The sequence below is a fragment of the Alosa pseudoharengus genome, unplaced genomic scaffold, assembly GCF_046254945.1.
Source record: "Alosa pseudoharengus isolate Yale_2024_CS ecotype anadromous, Long Island Sound unplaced genomic scaffold, YU_APseudo_1.1 YU_APseudo_1.1_scf_10, whole genome shotgun sequence".
Classification (NCBI taxonomy): Eukaryota; Metazoa; Chordata; class Actinopteri; order Clupeiformes; family Clupeidae; genus Alosa; species Alosa pseudoharengus.
Window position 1 is genome coordinate 37,583,576 of NW_027468565.1, and position 18,267 is coordinate 37,601,842.

The 18,267-nt window shown below is 46.1% G+C and overlaps 2 protein-coding genes across 4 annotated transcripts; one reads left to right on the forward strand and one right to left on the reverse strand.

Annotated features, from left to right (window-relative positions):
* Window positions 1-6,976: 6,976 nt before the first annotated feature.
* LOC143107525 (cytochrome b-c1 complex subunit Rieske, mitochondrial-like) lies at window positions 6,977-8,832 on the reverse strand. Its single transcript, XM_076271497.1, has 2 exons — window positions 8,605-8,832; window positions 6,977-7,691 (listed from the first exon to the last, which is right to left on the reverse strand). Exons 1-2 carry the CDS (start codon window positions 8,765-8,767, stop codon window positions 7,081-7,083), a joined length of 774 nt encoding a protein of 257 aa, XP_076127612.1. The 5' UTR covers window positions 8,768-8,832; the 3' UTR covers window positions 6,977-7,080.
* A 289-nt stretch (window positions 8,833-9,121) lies between these two features.
* On the forward strand, window positions 9,122-13,834 carry rxylt1 (ribitol xylosyltransferase 1). Of its 3 annotated transcripts, none has more exons than XM_076271500.1 (6): window positions 9,122-9,378; window positions 9,684-9,828; window positions 10,211-10,313; window positions 10,556-10,870; window positions 11,284-11,454; window positions 11,977-13,834. In XM_076271500.1, exons 1-6 carry the CDS (start codon window positions 9,175-9,177, stop codon window positions 12,377-12,379), a joined length of 1,341 nt encoding a protein of 446 aa, XP_076127615.1. In that variant the 5' UTR covers window positions 9,122-9,174; the 3' UTR covers window positions 12,380-13,834. The 3 variants fall into 3 exon arrangements, with proteins under 3 accessions (XP_076127615.1, XP_076127613.1, XP_076127614.1); XM_076271498.1 differs by having other exon boundaries at window positions 9,122-9,325; window positions 9,631-9,828; window positions 11,977-13,829; XM_076271499.1 differs by lacking the exon at window positions 9,122-9,378 and adding an exon at window positions 9,953-10,103 and having other exon boundaries at window positions 9,742-9,828.
* The last annotated feature ends 4,433 nt before the right edge of the window (window positions 13,835-18,267 follow it).

An 18,267-nucleotide genomic window follows, 5' to 3' on the forward strand; every position in this document is an offset into this window, starting at 1 on the left:
GCTGCGCTTTATGCACCAGCCATGCCACCGGCAGGTCCTGCCGTCCCAGGCATCCTGGAAATGGCCATCGCTTCTTCATATGGCATTCCGAAGCCTAAACTGACTCCATTCAGTACTGGTAAGGAGAGTGACTTCATAATGCTGAAGAAAGGATTGGACAGTGTGCTTGGCCCACATAAGCATTTATCAGAGGATTATAAGTATCAGGTGCTGTTAGACCTCCTCAAACTGCCAAATGCTTATCAGGTGGCGAAGAGGTATGTGAACGATCCAACTCCATACACTAGCGCCATGCAAGCCCTGGAACAGCGTTATGGCCAGCCACGCCAGCTTGTTCAAGGAGAGCTGAAGGCCATTCTCAACTCTCCTCCTATCAAGCCAGGTGAAGCTCAAGCCTTTGAGGATTTCTCATCTGCTGTTAGTACCTTAGTGGGCCTGTTAGGCACTATGGATGGTCCCTCCAGAGCTGAGCTGAGATGTGGATCCCACGTAGACACTCTGCTTAGTAAGCTGCCTGCCAACTACAGAGACCGCTTCGCTGAGTACTGTATATCCCAAGGGATTATCTGCAGTGGCACTGATAGTACATATACACTTCCTGACTTTGCTGTGTGGTTGGAGAGAAAGGCACAAGCCATACAGATAGCGAGGAGAGCTACTGATGCATCCAGGGTGGAACCTGCACAGATAGAGCGTAAGGACAAGGCAACAAGGTCCCAGAAGTCTAAGTCTGCCAGTGTCTACATCACCAACCGACCAGAGACTTCTGAGTCCCCTCATAGCCCTGACACATCTACAGCCAATTCCAAGCCAGGTCAGTCCTCTTCAAAGAAGCGAGAGCGCTTTAAGCCATATTGCCCTTACTGTTCTAACCAGGAACATTACCTCAGTGCCTGTGCTGAGTTTGCTAAGCTTAACACATCTGAGAAGGCTAACTGGGTAAAGGAGAAGGGCAAATGCTGGAGATGTGGCCGTGGACACAAACCAGAGACGTGTACCCTAAAGAAGCCATGCTCCACCTGTAATGAGCAACACCTCATTGTCCTACATGAGGTTGCACTTAAAGCAAATCAGAGCATCCTCACCGTTAGTACCTCCTCCAGCATGGTGTATGTGGGCCAGGCTAGCCACTCCAGTCGTGTCCTGCTGAAAGTCGTCCCTGTTCAGCTCCACAATGGAGACAAGACCCTGGATACACACGCCGTACTGGATGACGGCTCTGAACGAACCATCATCCTTCCTGCTGCCGCCAAACATCTTGGTCTCTACAAGGAGGATGAAGTATTGCCTCTGAGGACCATCAGACAGGATGTTGTGAAGCTGAAAGGTGCTTCTGTATCATTTGAGGTGTCGCCTCAAGCCAACACACAGGTGAAATACCACATCCATCACGCCTTCACTGCAGATGAGCTAAGCCTTGCCGATCAGACATGCCCAGTGGAGTCCCTTAAGAAGAGATATGACCATCTGAGTGGAGTACCAATACATGGATTCAATAGAGTACAGCCCATGCTCCTCATTGGCTCCGACCATCCCCATCTAATCACTCCAGTATGCCCTGTGCGGATGGGACCTCCAGGTGGCCCTGTGGCCATATCCACACTGTTAGGGTGGGCCATACAGGGACCTACCAACTTCCTCCAGAACCCCACCAGAGAGGCCTCCTGCCTGCACACAGCATTCCTGTCTCCTGCTCAAGACCTTTATCAGCACGTTGAAAGGCTGTGGCAAATTGATACACTGCCATACAGATCTGAAAAGGAGGCTATTCGTTCCAAGCAGGACCAGGTAGCCATCAACACACTGGAGAAACAAACCATTCGGGTCACAGTAGATGGAGTTGCCCGCTACGCTACACCTGTACTACGCAAAGCAGCAGCACCCAGGTTACATGCTCCTCCAGCTGCAGTGATGCCCCTCTTAAGAGCTACTGAGCGGCGCTTGGCCAGCAGCCCAGATCTAGCCAGGGTCTACAATGAGGAAATACACAGGCTGGTAAATGCTGGGTACGTTGTGAAGATCAGTAGTGACGAGGCAAACCAATCTAACGAATCGTGGTACATTCCTCACCACATTGTTCACCACAATAGAAAAGCCAGGGTGGTATTTAACTGTTCATTCAAATATAAGCAACTTGCCCTCAACGACATCCTGCTTCCTGGGCCTAACCTCGGTTCACCACTACTGGGTGTGCTCCTCAGGTTCAGGGAGTATCCAGTCGCCATAAGTGGGGACATCCGTGGGATGTTCCATCAGATCAGGCTCCTTCCTGAGGATCAACCACTGCTCCGCTTCCTCTGGCGGGATATGGAGAGAGGACGTAACCCTGATATCTACGAATGGCGTGTCTTACCCTTTGGCACTGCCTGCAGTCCATGCTGTGCTATATACGCACTGCAACGGCACGCCAAGGACAACAGCTCTGGCAACCAAGAGGTACTGGACTCTGTTATCAATGCCTTTTATGTAGATAACTGCCTGCAGTCTCTTCGTTCCCCATCACAGGCAAAACAGCTTATTGACAAGATGAGAGTCCTGCTCGCTGCTGGTGGATTCGATATGAGACAATGGGCAAGCAATCAACCAGAGGTCATCGCTCATCTCCCCCCAGAGGCAAGGTCAGAGGGTTGCGAGCTATGGCTGACTGCAGACAGAGCTGATCCCCAGGAGTCGACACTAGGTCTCCGGTGGCACTGCCCATCTGACACCCTTGGTTACAAGCACCGCCAAGCCGTAGCTACTGAGCCCACATTGAGAAATGTATACAGAGTGTTGGCATCTCAATATGACCCACTCGGATACATTATCCCCTACACCACGCGGGCTAAAGTTCTGATCCAGGCTCTTTGGAGGAATGAGCAAGGCTGGGATGAGCCCATCACAGGTGAACTCCTCTCTGTATGGCAAGCATGGGAGAACGAGCTATCTCATCTCCATCACATTAACCTGCCTCGGTGCTACATGCCAGTCAGCATTGATCCTGAGCACTCTCCTGTGGATTTGCATGTTTTCTGTGACGCCTCGGAGAAGGCGTATGGATCTGTAGCCTACCTGCGTGCCGAAGGGAATGAAGAACAGGTGCACGTGTCATTCGTTATGTCCCGATCTCGTGTTGCTCCACGGAGACAGCTCTCCATGCCTCGCTTAGAGCTCAGTGCTGCACTGACTGGAGCTCAACTAGCCAAACTGTTACATACTGAGCTCACCATACCTATAAGGCAGACTACTATGTGGTCAGACTCTACGACTGTACTCAGCTGGATCCAGTCTGACTCGTCTCAATATAAGGTGTTTGTTGGGACGCGTATAGGCGAAATACAGGATCTCACAGATACTACTAGCTGGAGGTATGTTCCATCTGAGCAAAACCCGGCAGATGACATCACACGGGGAAAGTCACTACACCAGATGACACAACCTACCCGCTGGAAGAATGGACCTGATTTCCTGTATGCTCACCCTGCTCAATGGCCAGCTACCCACACCATAAAATCAGAAGATGCAGGTGAGCTCAGGAAATATACATTCTGCGGTCAGCTCACTGTCTTCGATGCATCTGCTCCTGACCCAGCACAGTACAACAACTGGTCTGACCTACTTCAGGCTACTCACCAGTCCCTTCATGGGGCGGCAGCTTTTCCTATGTCTGCTTCCGACCGACTAGATACAGAGGTAGTCCTTCTCAGGCGAGCACAGAGCGAAAGCTTCCCAGAGGAAATCAACGCCCTGCAGCATTCTCACACTGTCCGGTCTACCAGTCGTCTCAGTCCACTCTCACCAGAGTATGACCAGACTCTGGGCCTTATCCGAGTTGGGGGTCGTCTCCGTAAAGCTGAGGATCTGCCTGAGGACACTGTTCATCCTATTGTTCTTGCGCCTGATCACCCCATTACACAGCTGTTGGTGCAAGATTATGATGATCGCTTACTCCATGCAGGCCCTGAGCGAGTCTTCGCAGAGATCAGAAGGACCTATTGGATCCTCAGAGGCCGCCAAGCCATCAAGAAACACCAGCGGCAGTGCGTGGAGTGTCGCAAGTGGCGCAGTAAGCCAGTGATACCTAAAATGGCAGACCTCCCAGCGGCTCGACTCCGACTCAACAAGCCCCCATTCTGGTCGACTGGTGTGGACTGTTTCGGTCCATATACGGTCAAGATAGGACGGCGACAGGAGAAACGATGGGGCATTGTGTTCAAGTGTCTCACTACTAGGTGTGTTCATCTTGACCTACTGCCTAGTATGGATACAGATTCATTTCTCTTGTCTCTCCGCCGCTTCATCGCTCGAAGAGGGAAACCCTTCGAGATCTTATGCGATAGAGGCACTAACTTCCGTGGTGGAGACAAGGAGCTTCAGGAGGCATTTGAGGCACTCGAACCATCGCTCCGGGAACAGCTAGCAACACAGTGCATCACTTTCAGATTTAACCCACCTCTGGCTCCACACTTCGGTGGAACGTGGGAGAGGGAAATTAAATCTGTAAAGGCATCTCTCCAAACCATCCTGAAGGACCAGGCCATCCCTGAGGAGGTCCTGCTGACTGTCCTCATCGAAATTGAGGGAATCCTCAATTCCAAGCCGCTAGGCTATGCATCATCGGATCTTGCTGATCCTGATCCCGTGACCCCCAACCTGCTGCTCATGGGGCGGCGGGATGCTTCGCTGCCTCAAGCTGTGTACGGTTCCAGTGACCTGCTAGGACGCCGCCGCTGGAGACACAGTCAGGTACTTGCTGACCATTTCTGGGGTCAGTTCACCCGCAAGTACCTTCCTGGTCTCCAACCACGCCAGAAGTGGCGGAACTCGACGTCAGACCTAGCCGTGGATGCGGTCGTCATGGTAGTCGACCCACAGCTCCCGAGAGCGCTATGGCCGGTTGGACGCATCACCAGGATCATCCACAGCGACGATGGCAAGGTCCGCACTGCCGAGATCGACATCAAGGGCAAACTCTACACACGTCCTGTCGCCAAACTGATAGAGCTCCCAAGGATGCCTGACGACGGAGATACCAGCGCTCCCTAGCCCAGCAGCGACCTTTCTGTTACTGCGCATTCGTCCCACGAATCCGGGGGCGGCTGTGGAAAACTCCCTGCTGGACAGATGAGCCTACGTCACTCCTTGGACTCACGTATTGTGCACATGCGCAAATACTCTTTTTTCCTTTTGTAGTTCGTTGCCAAACACGAGTACAGCTGCTCTTACTGTTGCACGTTAATCATATAAACGTTCTGTTGTGTTGCCGTGTGCGTTATTGAAAACGTAAGTGTACAACCATTTTCCATACTGGTGTTAGATTTATCTTGCTTTGTGTAGTCAACATGACGGTATTTTACTTTAGTAGCCTACAGTTGCAGTATAGCATGCTCATGTCTGTTGTAATGCTAGTAACCTGTTGCACAAATATAACATTCAGTAGTAATAGTAATGCCTTTATTCATGGATGCATGTTCATACAATGTTGTAGTACACTTGTGAATTACGATTCTGCTGAGTATTAGTCCAACTGTTGCACTCGCGATAGTGTTGCCAATTTAGTAATGGAAGCACATTTCATCGTGATATTCGCGCCACTAGTCGGTCACATGACTATTGGATCTGAAGGCTACTGTTATGCTCCATACGTGGTCTTAGAGTGCCATCTAGTGGCTAATGTTTATAAAGACACGGTGCAACTCCAGATTTCTACTGCATTGGTTTCTGTTGATTCCCATTGTTGTTCAGCATTTTGGTTGTTTGCACAGCAATTATTTATTGCATAGTAATTATGTATATTGCAGAGTGAATATTGTTTAGTGCTCATTAGTCTGTATATTGTGTGCATACATATGTATATTTATGTATGTTATATTCTTTGTGTACCATTTATATTTATTTATTCTGTATTTCTTTATTTACAGAAAACCACACTCACACACACATATAAACACACCCCCACTTAAACACACAAAGTACACATACCATTGCAAGCAACAAGCACTTTATTCACCTGCTGGAACTGGATTTCAATAAATCTGTTGAACGAAACCAAAGGTTGCAGCGACTCTCTTACCGGAGTACATAGCCAGTTCGGGTAGCGCCAGCGAATAACGCACACGGACTTCACACCCATGTCTTTTCTCACAGCTAAGTGGCTAAATTAGAACAGCAAGCTGTGGGATAGCTGTGGACTTAAGACATGGAGACAATTGTTTTGCTGTGACAAAGCAATCAAGATGTATTTGTAGACTTTCAGATTTCATTCACAAGGATTAAAAAAAAAAAATATTGCATTAACCATGTAAGAATTAAGGTTGCCCATCACACACTAAGCCTACAGTCGGATATCTGATAACATCTTAATTTCTTAACAGCCATATTTTATGTCCTACTTTTTGATCTGGTGACTTAACATGTGCTTAGAACATTATCTGGACATTATCACAAAACTACCAGCACAATGCCAACTGCACTTCGAGGAAGCATCTTGAAAATAGCCACTACCGCAAAAAAGCTGCTCCAGAATTCATTTGGTACTGGAGTAAGATAACCTCCTCTCACAAGTGTCTCTGTGTGGATGTTTAGGTATGCACCCGGCGGGATCACATTTACAATTATTCATTTTAGCAGATGCTTTTATCCAAAGCGACTTATTGTGTGAATTATATTACAAGGCCATTGTCCCTGCAGCAAGTTCTGGTTAAGTGCCTTGCTCAAGGGCACAACGGTGGAAGCCTGAATTGAACCCACAACTTTTCAGGCTACTGCATGCTAGCCCAGCTTCTTAACCACTACGCTTCCACCTACTGTGTGATTACTGTGTGCAAACATCCCCAAACAAATGGTACCAAGGGGGAAAATAAGTGCAGGTGTCAAATACATTGTCAATGACACTGGCCTGAAACATAAATGCTTTTAACAAAGATGGAATGCAAGTCTGAAAGTAGAACAAGACGCATTGGCAAAACTGAAAGTAGGACAGGATGCATTACCAGTATGTGTTTTAAAAGAATATTTATTATAGTTTAGATTTGGCCGGACACAGGCAACTCAGAACACACACATAGAGGGAGTATCAGTCTGTCTTGAGCCTTAGCTAGTCTATCCCACCACTACCGTTTCTTCATCGGGGAACTCGTAATAAGGGACCTCCAGGTTGAGGGGAGCAGGTCCCTTGCGAATGCGGCCAGAAGCGTCATAGTGGGAGCCATGGCAAGGACAGTAGTAGCCACCAAACTCTCCGGCATTGGCGATTGGCACGCAGCCCAGGTGGGTGCAGACTCCGAGAACGATGACCCATTTAGGATTTTGGACGCGGTCTTTGTCGTGCTGGGGGTCGCGGAGCTGAGACAAGTCCACGGCAGCCTCGATGTCGATCTCCTTGTCAGTGCGGTGGCGCACGAACAGGGGTTTCCCACGCCACTTGAAGGTCATGTTCTTGCCCTCAGGTATGTCGCCCAGCTTCACCTCAATCTTGGACAAGGCCAGCACGTCGGCCGAAGCACTCATGGAGGAAACGAACTGCGTCACCACTGTCTTGGCTGCGTAGACACCCACCACAGCAGTGGCGCCGGTCAGCATGTAGGAGAAGGTCCGCCTGGCTTCGCTGCTCTCCTGCGAGGACTTGTGAGGGTCCATCACCTCTGGCCGCCGATAATCTGAGAAGTCTGGAATCTTGATGTCTGTGTGGGCATATCGGACTCCAGCGCAACCTTTAAAAGCCATAGACATTTGATAAATACAAACAAATCTACACAAATCAATCTGCAAAGCAAATCAACCGTACAGTTCCTTTGTCATCATAACAGCAAAATTTAAAGCAAGTAAGCGTAATCTACAAGATACATGCTCTGCAGAACAAAACCTAGGACTAATACAATTCCTTAAAATCATTAAAACTGATGGTAATGACGGATACATAGGATGCATATTAGTCACAACATGTAATTAGAACAATGTTTCACACAGAGAGACGAGAAGGGTATGTAACATCTTATTTAACTCTGGGGGAGATGGTGTATAGCTAATTTCCCAAAATGTTGGCGTGTTTCCTTTAATTGATGAGACCACCTTCCCAGTTGTTTTATTTAATTTCTATAGATTTTCCTACCGAATTCACATCTTCAACATCTACCGGACTCATGCAGTATATCAGACCAACAATACACATTTTCTATGCAGCTATGTGAACGGAATCCAAAGGCACACCCAAGCACTTCCAACTTTTCTCCCAATTTCTAACCAGGGGTAGACAGTTTACAAATCAGTCTCGGTTATGTCATGGGTTATATACCACATCTACATTTAGTTTAGTACCTTTATGTATGTAGCCATAATGAACAATGCCGTTGAATAGCATTTATTTTAGCCGTAACGTTACCCTTGCCATGACGTTGTTATCGCACTTTAACAAGGTCGGTGATATTAGCCTAAGATTTCTAATAACATAATTTAACGTAACATTAACGTTATATAACATGTCACTTTTTGTCCACAGAAACTTCTCAGCCTACCAACTAGACGAAAAGTACAAATATACTGCGTTATTTATCAGTTACCTAACTCAATTTGCTAAGAGCTAGCCAAGGTGGGGTAACCATAACGTTAATCGTAACTGATCCATACCGTTGACGTATGAAGGCCTCGTCTTGGAGTCAAGGGTTTTCTTCGCATTTTCAGTTTTGTTAAAAGTTCCTGCTGTTAAAGCTTTTAATGTCCCGTTTACAGCAACGTTGGTCGCCTGAAAGTGTGGGGCCAGAGCCCCAGAACGAGAAGCTAGGGACATCATTTTGCCCGAGCGATAAAAATTCACCGGTTCGGTCACACCGACCTTCGTAGAGAGCTTACGTTCTACTCCGTCACAGACTATACTGCGGGAGGAGCTACACATATAGATAACCAAGGAGTGCCTGCCTGGGAAATGCAATCTTCCTTAACCTTGAGTGAATTCAAAACGAACATAGCCTTAACAATCTTTGAATTTACACATATATATTCCAGATATATACTCAATATTTTCTTAACTTGTCTTCCTAAAACGACATTTTGACGAGTTTCTTGCAGGCAAATTGACTGGCCGCAGTCAAAAATATGACGTCAGTGGTCCTGATGGGTCCTATGTCAGTAGGATTTTAGACAAAATTGTAAACAAGATTCGCTGCACGCAATTAGTATGCAGGATGGTAACATGAAAAGATGATGAGAGTTCTTCGTCGAAAAATCGTTGTTCTTGTTGTAGCTGCATATGTTGCATTTTCATTGTATGCGGCATATAATGTATTCTTCAGTAAGAGGGTTATGTCTCGCGTCCACAGAGTGGTGAAAAAGGGGTCTGCTGGTGGTGGTGGTAGGTTTCAGATCATGCAAATACAGTCAGCCAACGTTAGCTTGCTTTCCAATGTAGGTTAATGAGGAAAATATATCTAATACTTATTTCTGCAATTAATTTGACAGAGTAGCTAATGGATGTTATTATTACGGAGAAGTTAATTATAGTCAGGACGCACTGTTTCATGTAATATGGTTCACTACATTGACTTTGATAATAAGTAGCCCATATGTTAACATTGTAAACATGCATACCCATTGGTCGATTGGGGAGTGTTAAGATAAATTAAGAAATTACATATTTATATATATATTTGCGTATAGGCGATGCGAAAATTGACCCCAAGCATGCACAGAATCCATCCACAGTGGACAAGGAGTGGAACCCTTGGGAAGAAGACGATTTGGCGGAAGAAATCAACATCCAGCATAAACGAGATACTTTCAAGGAGCATTTAGACTTAATTGCCAAAAGCAGACCCAAGAGATACAAAGTACAGATCTGGGGCAAAGCGGCCATAGGTAATTTCGCCTTTTACCTCCAACATGGATGAAATTAATCAAAGCATAGTCAAGCAATGCACTATACTGTCCAGCCCAACTCACATTCTAATTGGTTTCATGTGTTCTGATTGGATGATCACAGTCTGCCTACTGATGATTAAAGTTCTCCAGAAAAACATTAGTTGCAATACCAATGGGAACGTGCCCAAACAACAATACTCCGGCACACTGCCCAGCAACATTGTTCAAGAAGTTGCCTTGTGCATCATCAGCTTTGTTGAATAGGCTACTTGGTATGAATGTTGTTAAATTGGAGTTGGTATTCATATGCTTAGACATGTTTGATCCCATTGTTTATCCCGTTGCACTTTTGAAAATGAAAATGTGTTTTCTGTCACAGGCCTCTATTTATGGGAGCATATATTAGAGGGTCCTCTGAATCCCACTGACAAAACAGGCCAGTGGAGAGAGGGGGAGATCCAGTCAGGCAAAATCAATTTCAGGTATTTATAAACAGATTGCTGCTTACACACCAGATTATTGCTTCCACCAAGATGTGCTTTTCAAAGCGTTGTCATTGCCTGCTTCACATATTAACATATGGCAGCACAACTCACCAGAGGCTTAAAGTGCTAAAGTGATATTTCTTTTATTGATAGCATAGCCAGCTGAGCTTACACTGTGTCATTAAAAAATGTAAGTACTAAGATGATGTTTCTGTTCTACTTGTCACTTTGTGTCACAGCTTTTATACAGGCCCTGCTGTGGTTCAGGGGCACATTCCTGTTGACACAGACAGTGTGGTGCTGGTTTTAAATGGGCGCGAGCAGCAGAAGATCTCCTACTCCACACAGTGGCTGCAGCACGCACAGGCCCTGGTACAGGCTCACACCCTGACCCATGTGGCCGTGGTCCTGCTGGGAAGCGAGCAGTGCACCAATGACTGGATCAGCCCGTACCTCAGACGCCATGGCGGCTTCATCGATGTGCTGTTCCTGGTGTACGACAGCCCGTGGGTCAACGATAAGGACGTGTTTCAGTGGCCCCTTGGAGTGGCTACGTAAGAACCCTTTGCTCTTCTATGTCCATGCTGTCTAGATACTGTATACTCTGCCGTTTCAGACATTTGGACATCACATGATGGGATTTAGCACAAGGCCTGAATAGCCATGTTCATTAACCTCAGTCACATTTTCTGAATGTTGATAATTGAGTCTTACTATTACAAAGTGCTGTCTTGCTCACCTCTGCACATATGTCCTCATGCCTATAATGATGTGCGTTATTATTACTAACTTGCATTTATATTTAAAACTGAAAACTGTTGTCAGTCACTATGGTAGAATAATATTATTCAAAATTGCACAGACTTTTGTCATGTCATGAGTAGACCTTTGTCATGTTATAAGCCAAATAGCTTATCATTATGATGGTATCAATTAATGTAGCCTCTGACTTTGCTCTGTGTTTTAGGTACAGACACTTCCCTGTCATTATGCCAAGTGCGCAACTGGTGAGCACAACTAGGCCTTACCTCTGCAATTTTCTGGGAACAGTCTACAAGAACTCTTCACGAGAGGCCCTTATGACCATCCTGAAACAGGAGAACCTTGAGAAGGAGTGCATCACCAATGCCCGGGAGAAGTATGCCTCAGATTGCTTAAGCATTTGTAGGGTCTACATTTGTGCATTTAGTTATACACAGAGGTCTTGGGTTGTGTTTTGCATAGCATTGACATACAGCTTGGTTTAAGTCAAAGTTTGCTCTTATATTATTTACATTTAAGTGCATAGCGTATTCTTATCACGACGCAAAACATTTACCTATCTTACACTTACCATTACACCACATGCCATTACATCTTACAGTTTTTCGCCATGCCCTTCTCTTTCATGACACAAAGCGCCCAGGGGTGTGGCAATTAAGACCTAAGCTGTGGTCTGGCGCATTATCTAAAAATTGCTATCTTACACCATCTAAAAAGCATTACGCCACTGACCAACAAAAAAACCTGGTCTATAGCGAAGGCACATATGAAGCACAGCTGAGGCTGAAATTTCTGTCATTTTGCTTTAATACTAAAATATTACTTTGCAAAGTCTCTGTGTGACCTTCTTTTTCTCTCCCATATCTACCCTGTGCCCTTTGCTTCTCTTCCTTGTTAGGTGGTTGCCCCAGGAGACGGCGGAGTCCCTCCGTCAGTACCAGTCCGCACTGGCGCAGAGTGAGCTCACCCTTTGCCCCGTCGGCGTGAACGCCGAGTGCTACCGCATCTACGAGGCCTGTGCGTCCGGCTCGCTGCCCGTGGTGGAGGACGTCCAGACCAAAGGCAGGTGCACGGAGGGACACGGCTCCCCGCTCCGGCTTCTCAAGGACGCCGGCGCACCCTTCGTCTTTGTGAAGGACTGGAAGGAGCTGCCGGCCATCCTGCAGAAGGAGCGGGCCATGAGCCAGGCCCAGAGGGAGGAGAGGAGGAGGAGGCTGCTGGAGTGGTACAGCGGCTTCAGGCAGCAGATGAAGGAGCGCTTCACCGAAGTTCTGGAGGAGGCCTTCTTTAAAGTCAGCTGAGCAGCTAGGGGGCGCTGTAGGGTAGGACTGGTGACTGGTCAGCTTGGGAGAGAGCGAGGGAGGGTATTTGGGGAATCTGTCATTTTGTCAATTTGATTCCATTGCATGCCAAGCACTAAAATATTAAGTACACGTCATTTATTACTTTTAGCAGTAGTGTATTAAACATATTCTTAATGACTCAATGATACAGCTGCTGCAAACCATACTGTTTTTGTAAAGCTCCAATAACATTGTCTTCTGACAGACGTCACCGAAATACATGGTCTGTTTCTAAAAATTCACAATTGTAAATCCAACCAGGAAACTTCCACAGAAACTGTATGGGTGTGTGTATTGCACACTAAATGGAACGCCGTACCTGTTTGGGAAAATCTTATACGTACTGGTAATGTGATATTACCATGCCAAACAACATAACACAACCATCTGACTTTAGCCAGCCAGAGAAACAGAAAAAAATATCCCTTATAAGTAGCATTTTATGAAAAAAATATTTTCCCAAGGATTACTCCACATGGCTTGCATGATTTGTTTATATAACCCTTTTCAGGTCAGCGTACTGCACCCACCGCTGTTACATGTTGCATTGTGCATCAACAGCTTCCATCAACACTACAGATTAACACTGACAGCGCAAGCAAGGAATAATAAGCACCTTTCAGTATACTCAGTATTGGCAAATAGTCAAACGGTACTCTATTTAGTGCTTAGTATGTTACTAAACAGGGGTAGACACTACTGTAAATGTTTTTTTGTATTTTTTAATTATGGTTTTGTTTTCAGTTTAAAGTAGTTGTATTGGTGTTCATATTCATTGCAAGAGTCCTGTTTTTCTTCTAAATAAAAACTATAGTGATTAAGTAAGTGTGTGATAGGGAGTGGTTAACACTACATTAAATTAATTTTAATCTTTTGAGAAATAGTGCTATCGTCTTTGACATGCTAAGGCGGTCATCAACAAAGTAAAGCATGATTCATTGATTCATTGATTCATTTTGAAATGTGTCAATCAGACATTAATTCAAATCAATGTTTTTCTTATTATTATTTATTTGCCTTCATGTGCCAAGTTTTAAAGCAAATCCTGTGTTTGGAATTGTTGTGTAGCTGTAGCAGAGAGAAATGACAAGCACATTAAATTATTATTTTTTAATAATTGATAACTTATGTTTTTCTCTTGATTTGTTAATGAGAAAGAATGATGTCTATGCATTGACTTGTTCTGCAGTCCCTGTACGAGGTCACAGTAGAGACTCTTCATCTCTGTGATTTCTCGTGGGTGGAATGATTTATCCTACCCAATGCTCTTCTCTCTAGTGATAGTTTTGGGGTCTTCAAAAAGCCTTTAAAGACTTATCCATTTACTTTGTTTCTAATTACTTAATTTTCCTTATAGAGCAGTGGTTTGTATGTTTATGATTATTGTTATTATTTTGTTAATTTTATTTAGTCTATCAATAATATTGGTAGTTTTTGTTGCTGGCCATTTGACTTAACTATTAACTATAATTTTAATGTTTATGTAATGTGTATTAGTGTAAGGTGCGTTGGACAAACGTGTCTGCTAAGAACCATAAGCATAATATATTCTCTGTTCAAAGACCTTGAGCAACAAGATGCATGCGTGGGATTTACTTTAAATTCTGAAACCACATACATTTGTGTACAAAACAGCAAGTGCTAGAAACTCTGCATGTCATTTCTTGTGGTAGTTTCAGTCATTTTGGACTGAGCCACGAAATTGATCTACACTGAAATAGATTAGGGGCTGTATTTTGCACACTGGCGCAAGGCGTAAAACTCGTTTTCCACCCGCGCAAAGTTTAATTCGGTATTTTGCACGTTTTATTTTTTAAACAATGCGCCTAGGGGTGTGGCAATTAACAACCTAGGGAGTGGCCTGGCGCATTGTCTAAAAATCGCTATTGTACACCTGGTCAGAAGTCTATGGCGAGCTGTTTATATGTTATTTTAAGAGCTCATTGTCAACAGTCATATTGGCAGGTGCACTGCCAATCATCCTTCTATCATTCATGAACGCACACCAGCGCATGTCCATGCAAAACATTACAAATTGCACGATTACAATGGGAAACATAATTAGAATAAAGATATTACGAAATACTGTAGGCCTACATCTCATGATGAGTAGTTATTCACCATCATTTGCAAATTGGTAATGATGGTTAAAAGTGATTAGGGGAAAGGCGAGAGACACATGTGGAGCACAGCTGAAGACGCACTGTCACAAGTTATTCCACTGCTTGGTTGAATTTCCCATTGTCCCACGTAATTTAGAACGACCATTAACCGTATGTTATCTGCACACCTATGAAGTAGATCCATTTTTTGGCCGTATCACACTTGTATATTTGTAATGGAGTGGGCTATTAGTGCTGGCTTTAATATATAACAACCACTGAGTGAGCACCGGTCAGAATGCAGGCCATAAATCTTCAAATCACTTCTTTATTCTTTCAGTCAAAGATGTGCGTGGAATACAATTGGCATCTGTGTGTGTCTGTGCGTGCATGCGTGTGTGTGTGTGTGTGTGTGGTTCTGCAAACAAGCAGAAAGGCTTAAATCAGTTACCCATACATAGCCAGTTATTCTTACAATACAACGCTGTGGCTTTAAGCACTTAGCATTTAGCAGCTCACTATCAATAACAGCTAACACTAGCTACCAGCAAAGCAGTAGCAAAGCTAATGTGGACTAACAAGACAATATGACAAGTGAGAATGTAACAGTATCAGCAACTATTTCTTACCAAATAATAAACATCATCATCAGCATGTGTCCAATATTACTCATAACTTTTAAGGCTAAGCTATTATGCATAATTTGAGCTAAGCTGCTAGCAGCCACATTGACACATAGGAGTAGCCTTAGCATGCTATCAAGGTCAAACTAACATTGGACTAGCTTAGCGTCTTTAGCACAGAGCTTCCTTGATGACAGATTTCCCACAAGATGACATTCAAACTACAACTTATAATTATAACTGAAAGACAACAACTACTCTGCATTAGTATTTCCTTACACATTAACTGTTGTACTTACATTTACATGGACGCACACAGTACATTCAAACACAGCAGCAACTGACAACACTTCTCAACTAACACCACCAGTTACTAACTTCTCTCTGTGTCTTTGGAGCTTTGAATATTCGAATCTTTGAACATTCCGTTGCTATACCCCGCTAGGCCTTTAGGAGGCGCTATTCAGCAAGATCATTTACTCCATGTCCCTGATCTTCACAACAGCCGCCCCCAAATCCGCTGGCGGATTTGCAGTTCTTCACACCTGGTCGTCGTCCTTGGGAATGGCCGGCAGCCTGATGAGTCGACTAACGGGTCTGATGTAGGTACGGTCCTTGACACGGACCTCCGCGGTGCGTATCAGTCCATCAGCTCCTGGGAGAACTCTGGTGATTTCACCCACAGGCCAAGATGCTCTGGGCAGCTGGGGGTCGACCATCATTGCCACTGTACCAGGCTGGAGTGGTGACGTGTCGGCTTGCCATTTGGACCGGATCTGCAGCGTAGGTAGGTAGTGTCGGAGGAATTGTGTCCAGAAGCGATCCGCCAATACTTGACACACTCTCCAGGGCCTGCGACTCAGTGCCTCTGAGTCATGGTACATAACTTGAGGGAGCGAAGGATCCAGCCGCCCCATCAGCAGGAGGTTTGGAGTGACTGGGTCCACGTCAGCGACGTCCGAGGACACGTATCCTAGTGGCTTAGAGTTTAAGATTCCCTCAATCTCTATCAGGGTGGTGCTTAGGACCTCAGAGGTGACTGACTGTGATCCTATGCTGGCATAAAGAGCAGCCTTGATCGACCATATCTCTCTCTCCCACGCCCCGCCGAAGTGAGGGGCATAGGGTGGGTTGAAGGAAAACTTGATCTGCTGTGCAGCAAGCTGAGCCTGCAGTGAGGGATGCAGAGCAGCAAAGGCTTCTTGTAACTCCTTTTCTCCTCCCTTGAAATTGGTCCCCTGATCGGATAGCAATTCCATCGGCTTTCCCCTCCGGGAGATGAATCTTCTTAGGGCCATGAGGAAAGAGTCAGAGTTTATACTGGAGAGCACTTCAATGTGGACTGCCTTAGTTGTTAAACACTTAAACAGCAGACCCCAGCGTTTCTCCATACGGCGGCCAGTCTTCACCTGGAGAGGGCCAAAACAATCAATGCCAGTGGAGAAGAATGCTGGCTGATGCAGTCTGAGGCGAGAAGAAGGCAAATCAGACATCTTCGGTATGATGGGCTGAGCCCTCCACTTCTGGCACTCAGCACAGAGGCGTTGCTGCCCTTTTATAACCTCCCTAGCCCGTAGTATCCAGTATTTCCTTCTCAGCTCGGCAAACAGGCGTTCTGTCCCAGGATGTTTTAACTCCCGGTCTGTCTGCTGAATGATGAGTTTGGTTACGGGATTCTTTGGGTCCAACACCACAGGATGGATGATGTCTGTCTCAAGCTCACTGCATCTGCGCAGACGTCCACCCACACGAATCAGCTGCAGGGACTGGTCAAACTCTGGTGCCAGAGTCAACAGGCGACTGGTAGAAGGCAAGGCTTTCCCAGCCGAAAGGCACTCAAATTCTTCCGGAAAGCTGGCTAGCTGGGCTGATCTCAGCAGGCTGACCTCTGCTTCTTTGAAGTGTTCCACAGCTGGGCTTTCTCCTGACCCTGCAGCCACCCCCTGAAAGCGTCGAGCTGTCTCAGCAATCAAGTCTCCGAAGCTGCTGAACTGCTGTGCATCAGGTAAGTCCAGACCAGATGTGACACTGGTGAGCAGGCAGACTGCACCTCGCCTAAGCTCATCTGGGTTGTCATTAGTGGGAAGGCTGACATCAGATGGCCATTTGTCCGGTGGTAAGCCCAAGAACAGGGGGCCACATGCCCACCGACTCTTGCCTGATATATCCTGCAGACTCTTCCCCCGTGTCAGGTCATCTGCGGGATTGTCCCCAGAAGGTACGTATCGCCAGGCTTGGTTGTCTGTCAACTCCTGTATCTCCGCTATGCGTGTTCCCACGAAAACTTTAAAGCGACAGGAGTCTGACTTGATCCATGATAGCACAGTTGTGGAATCTGTCCACATGATAACTTTACCCACCGTCACTGTAAGTTCTCGTTGAAGCAGCTTTGCCAACTGTGCACCTGTGAGGGCAGCACACAACTCCAAGCGTGGCATGGAGAGCTGGCGTCTTGGGGCCACTCTGGATCGAGCCATTATGAAGGCCACCTCCACTTGTCCGTTAGGGTCCTCGGTTCGAAGATAGGCCACACTGCCGTAGGCTCGTTCTGAGGCATCGCTGAATATGTGCACATCTCGCTTACTGTGTTCATGATCTAAGTCAAGGCTAACATAGCAGCGGGGTAAGCAGATACAGTCTAGGTGCTGGAGTTCATCCTCCCAGGTTTGCCAGGCAGCCAGTAGGTCCTCAGGCAACATCGGGTCATCCCACTCCCTCTTCTTGTCCCATAACTGTTGGACAATAATCTTGGCCCTTGTGGTGAATGGTGTGAGGAATCCAAGGGGATCGTACTGGCTAGCCAAGACCTTGTAGATGTTCCTCATCGTGGTGGGAGATGACTTCAGCAATCGGGACTTGTATCGCAGTGTGTCAGTGTGACACATCCAGCGTAGCCCAAGCGCAGGCTCTTGGGGATCCACTTCGCTGTGGTTTAACCACTGCTCGGCACTCTCTGATCGGATCTCCTTGGGCAGGTGACTTAAAACATCTGGCTGGTTGCATGCCCACTGACGCAATTCAAATCCGCCCTCACTCAGCAGTGCCCTGGTCTTATCGGCAACGCTCTTGGCCCCTTTCATTGTGGGAAAACTTTGAAGCCAGTTGTCAACATAGAAATGTC